The 8870-nt window shown below is 39.4% G+C and overlaps 1 protein-coding gene across 5 annotated transcripts in view; it reads right to left on the bottom strand.

Moving 5' to 3' along the window:
- Positions 1-3832: 3832 nt before the first annotated feature.
- The window catches only part of znf516 (zinc finger protein 516), a 54434-nt gene continuing 49396 nt past the window's right edge, over positions 3833-8870 (bottom strand). For 3 of the 5 annotated variants that reach the window (XM_077195362.1, XM_077195363.1, XM_077195364.1), the window contains exon 5: positions 3833-6059. In XM_077195362.1, coding sequence (XP_077051477.1) covers positions 5887-6059 — 173 coding nt within the window. In that variant the 3' untranslated portion in view covers positions 3833-5886. Of the gene's footprint in view, positions 6060-7286; positions 7351-8870 lie in introns of all 5 variants that reach the window. The other 2 variants (XM_077195365.1, XM_077195366.1) reach the window with 1 other exon arrangement.

Here is an 8870-nt window from a genome sequence, read left to right as displayed (position 1 = left end):
GTTAAAAACTTTTTAAATAAATGTAGGCCATACATGTTATAGAAAAATGGATATTAATTTTGAGATTTGCTTAAAGATTACATTCAAAAGTGCTATTAAATCATTAGTGTTTTTAAAGATTAACTTTAATTGAGCATTAGATGATGGCTATCTAAAGATAATCTAAAGATACAAATATATAAAATATCACAATGAAAAAAAATCTCATATTATTTAACAATAATCGAATTGGTCCTCGCATATTTATGCATGATTAATAACCATTTTGGTATTTATGTAACTTCAAGACAAGTTAAAGAGTATGGTAGTAGTACCATGGTATATGTCAAAAAATTAAATAAAACAGGTAACAAAATCTTTTCAACTAAAGAGTAAATAAAAATGTTAAAAGGTAATCAGACTTTTCAATGTCTTTTATTTAAAATGTCATTCTTTTTGTCATTTTAGCCAACACGTTTAATGTTTAGAGAATTTCAGTCGATCCATAACCCAGAGCCTCCACATCGAGAGACTTAATTTTCTTGGCCGCCAGCCTCCTGCATTTGACTATGGCGATGCGAGGTGAACAGAAGAGAGTGTCTGCGTCCCTGATGACTAGCGTTCGCTCTTTCAGCTGTTTGGCTGTAAATAATCGTTGATATGCATAAACAGCTCTCTCCATTCATTACTGTCAGCATAGTGAGGGGCCTGCAGGCAGAGGTCGTCCGCCAGGGGTCCGCTCTCCGCTCTCAACCCCGCGGTACCCGTCACTCCAACCTGCTCCGCCGGTGCCCTAAACCCTCCATTAGCAAGGCTCCGGGTCGCGACCTCGCTGTGGCATTTGCAATTCCAGATCGTTTGATTAGCAGCGTATTTACATATTTCCGGCCGCAGACACTGTTGGGGTGTCGGAAACACTTGAAGTGTTGTAATTTTCTCTGGCCTTTTTGTCGCGTGGCGATCGGGGCCCACGCTCACACACAAATATGCACATGCACTTCTTTTCTACTTACCTCCGATGACAGTGACAGCGTCCTTCGCTTTCCTGCACCAACTCTATGTTTCTGCTCTGACCCCCAGAGAAGTGCGCAGTGAAGTGGATCACAATCCCCATCTGAATCGCCCAAATATGGGTGGCCTCTTGCCTTTTAAATTTAGTCTGATTAAAGGTACTGAGTTTTTAATGCATGATTCATATTTTACCAATGACTGCTCTTCATTCTGGGACTGAGAAGGGACTGCATCAGTCAAACCAATTCATTTAACCCAGCTGCAGAGGCAGTTTAATTTCTTGATAGTAAAACAAGATCACAAATTAGATCTGTTTAAAACATTATGGAACCCGCAGACAATCCTATATAATGCCCAGTTTTTCCAGCCCATTTCATACCAAATGTACATACATATATGTGTTGACAGGGTAGGTTCAACTGTGAGCTTGAACAGCGCCCCACAGAGGTTTGTTTCTGTTCAGAGGTCTGTTGTGTGGTTAGTAGATCAGACAGACTCCTCCAGTTGTTTAGCAATGTAATCCCAAGTCATTTGTCACAGCACAGAACAGCAGCAGTAGCTATGCATGCACAAAAGGAGATCAATGCAATTATCAGCCATTTCAATGCAAAAGACTTCAATACTAATGTAAGTGAACACACATGACCGAGAGAGGTCAGAGAGAAAAAAGAGGGAGAGAAAGAGATATGTCTGATTGAGTAAAATGCAATTTAGACCATATTATAATTTGGAGCTTTAGACATTTAACACTTACACAAATAGTAAAGATGAATCTTTACAGTAGATTACAGTATTTGCATGCTGCAAAGCAGTATCTTGAATGACAGTGTGCATAAATGGACTTTTTATCTGCTGTCTAGAGCAGTGTTTCCCCTACGATTTTTTCACACAATTTATATCGAATTATAGCAACCCGCAACAGAGATTCTTTCCAGGGACTTGAATATTTTGAATCTGGTTGCTGAAAAAGTAGGTGCTACATTTTAACAAGAACTTATCTTGCGACCATTAAAAAGCTTTGTTCTACATAGTATGAATGCGTGTAGTATGAATTGAATTCGGAATTACTGCATCTGCCATGATGTCACCATCATGTGACTTATGAAGTCAGTTGCGTTGCTTCACTGCCATTCAGACCTCCTCTCCCGTGGCCTCATGGGATAGTAAAGTGTCCATTAGATGTACACCTCGGAATTTCAGCAGATCTAGTAGGTCATCCGTGTACTTTAGCCCTACTATTTTATGAATACTATGAATTTGGACATTCTACTATTTTTACAAACTGTCTTTCATCTACTATATATTAGAGAAGAAGTCACAGGGCGAGTTGTTCATGGCAGAAGAGCAAAGTCTTTAACTAAAATTGTGGGGTTTCTTAAAAGATCTGTAGATATAGAGAGTTTAAGCAACATAAAATGACACACTATAGAAAAAAGACTAATAAGTTTCAATAATGTCCTTACATCATTTTAATTTTGGTCATCATTAATTTTTGCACAAATCATCTTCCCATTTGTAAACTACAATGACATGTGGCAAATTAAGCGCATTACATGCTTCCTCTTCTTTAATTGGTCAGCAAAATTGTCCCTCTCCTTCAGTTGTTTAGTTATAAAACAGCGATTTGTTAATGTTATTTCACAACTTGAACTTGAATGCTATTGGCTCTTATTACTGTCAGTTTTTAACGCAAGCAGAGTAGCCATACTCTTAAAAAAATGTATGACTTTAGTAAATGAAATATGAGTCATAAAAAGTCAGAATCGTCTACGAATGAAATGTCAAAGTCTTAAAGATAGTGGTCTAGCGGCCTAGATCAGTGGTTTCCAAACCTGTCCTGGAGGACTCCCAGGTCTCCCCTATCGGACACACCCAATTCAGGTCTTGCAGTCAAAGCCACTTAAAGGCATGCCTCCAAGGTAAGCAAAAAATAGCGTAATGCTGTGATACGCAGGGAAGGGGACCAGAGGCTGTTTTTTTTTTATCTACTCTTCAACATGTTTGCTCTTAAACATTTGGATTGATCCCTTTTGAGTTTACATCGGAAAAAAAAGCTGTTTTATAAGAGAAGTCACAGACAATTGTGCGACAGGTATGATTCAGTGTATGGCACTTCTCATTCATTTCTATGGTATCCGCAAACAATAATTGACTGTCGCACAACTCTGAACGAAATTCAATGATGTCAAGGCTGTAATGTGATTGGTTATCAAGGCACACGTGATCCAAGTTGGCCGTTACACTTTCTCCAATGGTAGGGACAATAATAAGACAATCACATCCTACATCCAAAATCGCATTCTTCCCTACTATATATATATATATATATATATATATATATATATATATATATATATATATATATATATATAAACAGTATGCGACAAAAGAAGTATGTCGAAATTCACAGTCCTCATAAAAGAGTAGGCAAAAAGTACCCGGTTGACCTACTACTTCTGGCGATTTCTGAAGTGTGTATATGATGGACACTTTACAATCCCATGAGGCCACGGGAGAGGATTTATGAATGAGTTGAAGCGAGGTAACTGACACTGGTAGGTCACATGATTATGACAACATGGCAAATGTAGTACGTCCAGATTACATACATTCATACTAGGATGTACATTTTTAAGCGGTCGTGATGTAATTGCTTATTGCTAAAAAGAGAGTATACGAATTCGGACGCAGCCACTGTTGCAGTCTCTACTAATAAGCTGTTGAGTTGAATCAGGTGTGTTTTATGAGGGAGAAATACAAAATTTGCAGTGCTGGGGATACTCCAGGACAGGTTTGGGAACCGTTGGTCTATAATATTAACCCCATTTAATATGTAACACAATTTAGACCAAAGGTAAAGGTAAAGTTTAATTTAAGTGGTTCAAAACTTCAACAGTTGACAATGTATGAGATGGAGATGATGTGATGATGACAGTTGACAGGTTTTGTGTATTTGAACAAAATATATGTGGAGGGGAAAAAAAGAAAACTTTTAAACACACAAAATACATTCCATACATTCAACTACTACTTCTATTCAAACCACAAAATTAATAGTGTTACATAAAGAAAAAACAATCCAATTGCAAATGAATTCATAACATGCTATTTAGTTTTCTTAGGTCTTCTGCTCTAGTACTTAGGGGGTAATTTAGTAAAAAGCTAACAGGAAAAGCTATTCATGTTTTTTTTTTTTGAGCCCTAGGACCAATTTTAAAAGATTCCATGATTTACTGTTAGTTAATTACAATTAAGCAGTCACATTTCATTCTATGCAACTTTCAAGAAATCAATTGCAGGAACATAAAGTCCCTATAGAACAACCAAGGGTTAAGTGCCTTGCTCAAGGACAATGGTGAACTGTTCTCAGTAACTCTCAGTTCCTGGGTCACCACCACTGCTTAGAACCTGCAACATGTTACAGTTTGACTGCTGACCATCAATACAAATGCATACTGGAGGATCTTCTAAAACAAAATTTGTAATGTAGGATCAGTTTTCTTGGCTTAGTTTCCAACACAAGGACTTAGGGAATATAAATGCTCTAGATAAATGTTAATTTTTGACTGTTGTACATATCTAAATGCAATTAAAAGTACACAGCTGTGTGGGACTGTATTCGTAAATACCTAATTACCATATACAGCATCCATAGAAATATATGGACAAGAATTTCTTTGCTTTTAAGTTTTCAAACTCTAAAAAATATGGCATTCTAAAGCTTTATAAGTAGCATTATAAAACGCACTAAAATCCCCCAATCTAGTCTTGCTCTAATTACTACTCTCTCTTAATGATGCAATAATTTAAATGATTATACAGACAACTTGCAACTCTTCATGTTAAGATTAAAATAGATCCTTCATCAAGAACGTCAGCATTTTAACATGGCTTTAAGACCTGATGTGCCATTGAAAAGTTTTCTTTCTCTTTTCTTGAAATACAATTATTCATAATCCACTGAGGCAAACATATTTGATGGAAAAAGGAAAAACACATGAAAATTTAAGCGCAGACAAATAATATTCCTGACTTTGTTGGACCAATCAGATGACACTAACGCAAAATATGGCATGTGTCTTTACCTTAAACTCTTAAGAAAGATGGTTTATGAATATGACACTCAACGCAAGTGGAAACCCATGTAACAATACAACTGCGCTTACATAAATACTTTAAATTCCAGGTATAGCACAATACAAAAGTGTTTTGGACATATTTTGATTATAGTGCCAAGTGTTTGTCCAACCAGTGACAAAACACACACACACATCTATATTATATATGCCTATAATCAGCAAAACTGAAATCTTAAGTACTGAATTTCATTGCATGTCTCCTTCGTGTGCAATTGTGCACTGGTGTGAATGAATGCAGGCTTTGGAATTTCATCTAACTCAAGTCCTGAGAAATAGAATGTGGAAAACACAATCGCACACGCACGCACAAACTACACTCGTTGCGGACTAAGGCTATTTAGTTTAACAACTAGTCATTCGAGGAACTCGGAGGCAGCATTTCAAGTTTAGGGGATCAGCTGAAGTCCTTGGATTTGAGAACGCAGCTCACTGTCATACTCCATCAGCTTTGACCTTGTGTTGCCAAGGCTTTAGCCCTCAAGTGTTTTGCAAGTTCTGGATAAAGGAGGTGTAAACATGTTGCAAACATGTCATCAGCCTGTTATGCGTAGTTTCGTTTTAATCTAGAGCTTTGTGTCAGGTGAAAATAAAAAAGGAAACAATTCCCATCAAACTAAACTAAAAACACAAACAAATCCAATGCCGTACGTTACACAAAGTCTTCCTTGAATGCCGTATTTGTGCATCAAACAGTTTTTGATGGACTTTTTATAGATTTCAATCTTCATTTGAGCTGGTCGTGAGGAGGTGGGGATGTTCAGTGAGATCCGGAGGGGTCCGTGGGTTCATTGATAGGGGCTTGGCGGAGTCTCCTGTCTGGGTACTGTGCGTTGTCGAAGGCTAGACGGTGCACGGTCTGGACATGAGTCTTCAGGTTACCTTTCTGCGAGGCGCTGTAAGGACAGTATCGGCACTGGAAAGGTCGCTCACCTGAAACGGACACACAAAAAACAAGATGAGGTCAGAGCCTGGACCCGAAGGTGAGAGCGAATCCAAGTTTTGGAACCAGAGAGGAGAGAAAGGTGACGTGGCGGTGATGTCGAAGGGCTGGCTTTGAGAGCGCTGCCTTCCCTTTTCAAGAGGAAAGAACAGAGGCAGGTTGGGAAGGTGGGGGGAGGGGCCGTGGCATGATTGATGGGCTGATGACATGCCATATGGAGACGGTTGACTGTTCCCCCCGAGGGGACGTCAGCCTTTTGTTTTCTGTTTCTGTCAGCTGTTCGTACAAACACACAAACTCACAGACACAGGAATCTCTGCCTGCCTGCCTTCCCCTGAGCAATAAGACGTCACACCGATGGTAGATGTCGAAAGTCTGGGCATATCAAGTTTTGCGAGGAGAGGCGAACTTGACAACCACACACAGACCTAGTTTCTCCTTCTGCCCATGTCTGTTTGGGGCTCAACACTGGAATAATTGTCAGAGTCCCAGTTTCAGCGTTTAATTAGACTGATGTACAACGTTGTCCTCGCGCAATCGCATAAAAATATCCCCCCACACCTGAGCAAAACAAATGAGTCTGCCATTCAATTTCTCCGTATTATTATTTTTGAAAAATGAATGAATTATCCACTAGGAAATAATTGTCATTCCGAGGGGCTGAAAAAGGGGTATTATCATAAATCATGTCTCATAAAAAAATAAAGACAGACACAATTAATCAGGACTATCTGAGGCTGGGTTGCGCTGGCTGCCTGATAAGGTCTGCAGCACAGTAAGAGCTCATCCAGGGGCACCGTGGTTCCCTAGAGGAGTAGAAAGTGAAACCCCGATCCAAAACAGAACTCGCCAAATTACATTAAAGGTTATTGTCAGAGCATCACCAAGAGTGCGGCACAAATTTAATTTGACCTTTACTCTCGGCCTGCTTTTGCCATTTGTAATATGCAACACATGCAAAGGGGTAATTCATTAAGGGTGGGCCTCCCCGCTGCAGCAAAGCACATCTCCGACTGTTAAGCTGGATGCTGGATGTAATCCATTTGATCCCATAACGTCTGTTAATTTCTAGAATTGTCTGCATGGTAACAATGACGGCAGGTTGAAACTGCACATCACAGAATGTAGAAAGGTGAAGAAATGATTGACAGGACAGAAAAAAAAAACACAAGAAACACACAAATAATGCAAACAACCGAACGAAAAGTGGAACATACTTGTTTGGGGGCTTCTGTAGAGGATGGACTCCAGTTCCCATGAGTCCATTGGACTCAAACATCACTGTGGGAGCAAGGTGGCCGGGTTAAAAAGAGGAAATCAAATGTAAAAGTTGCAAAATTTGGAACTTGTTCCCTTTCATTGTCACCCAGCAGGGTGTAAACATCGTTCTTGTAAAAATGTAGCTTCTAAGTCAATACAAAATCAAAATTGATGTATGTTTTAATCACATGTTTCTGCTTGGTTAAATAGTCTTGCTAAAATAGTCTTCCTTCTGACATATGTAAGCCACTTTTTACGGCCCAATCATTTGGGCTGAAATTATTATTATTTTTTAATCTCACTGAATAGCCTGTTTTACTGGCACGTCAAAGTTTCACGTTGACTTTACTGATGTTCCTGCTTTTCCTGGTCAAATTTAAAGCAAGTATTGAGCGTCCTCAAAGCAAGAATCCATTTTAAAACCACTACGGTGCAAACCAAGAATCCACCCTCTCATCGAGCATTAGCCGTAAAGGCCTTGAATTAGTATCACCAGTTAGCGTGGCCGCGGCAGACAGTGAACTGAAACTACCAATTTAAAGTGACACACAGAGTTAGTGTGCATGCTAATGGAGGCCGGGGGCCCCTGCCCCGCTTCATTTGGAAGCTCACACTGAAGAGAGCAATCACTGATGACGTAGATTGTAAGTCTATGTGCAGAGAGAGAGAGAGAGAGAGAGAGAGAGAGAGAGAGAGAGAGAGAGCTTCGTAAAATGTAGCATTTGGCCTCTGTCACTGGGGATCAGTCTGGATAGTATGCACAACCTTCACACAGTCTTCAAAACAAAACATTTAAAAAAAAAAACAGTCCTCTCATGATCCGAGCAGCTAAGTGCACCCCTGTTTAAAAGAGTGCAGGGAACCCTATTCATTTGGACAACTAAGAATGGAACATGATCTCTTTATATTATTAAAAAGCTGCTACAGTGCAAGCTTATGATGTGCAATATAGCGCTTTTCCCTAGTAAACTGGCAATGACAATGACAATGAATCCTAACAAGCCCCCAGTTGTTTATGTAATCATTCAATGGCGCACAACCTCATTATAGATTTATTATGGCGTATGAAAGTTTGTTGTTGAACATGGATGATGGATATAATCGTATCTGTGATGAAATGAAAAAGACCCCAGATTGAGTAGGGGTGTGTGTGTGTGTGTGTGTGTGTGTGTGTGTGTGTGTGTGTGTGTGTGTGTGTGTGTGTGTGTGTGTGTGTGTGTGTGTGTGTGTGTGTGTGTGTGTGTGTGTGTGTGTGTGTGTGTGTGTGTGTGTGTGTGTGTGTGGTTTGATGAGAAGACAAGGGCAAACTGTCACATTTTCTCAGTGAGCATTTGACACATATCATACTGGACTGGTGACTGCTCAGCTTATTAGCATGCACAATTACAGCTCCATAAGTGACATCTGATTAATAATGTATACAATTTTCACAGGTCAGAGTCACACGCAAATATGTTTGCGGCGGAAAGAAAGAAAGACTCTCGTTCAAGGACAGAGAGAAATCGCTCGTTATACATACACACACACTTTGCACATAAACG

Source organism: Siphateles boraxobius, unplaced genomic scaffold (assembly GCF_051911475.1).
Source record: "Siphateles boraxobius isolate OS27281-9 unplaced genomic scaffold, OSU_SipBor_1 33, whole genome shotgun sequence".
NCBI classification, from domain to species: Eukaryota; Metazoa; Chordata; class Actinopteri; order Cypriniformes; family Leuciscidae; genus Siphateles; species Siphateles boraxobius.
This window is presented reverse-complemented; position numbering and strand designations above follow the sequence as displayed.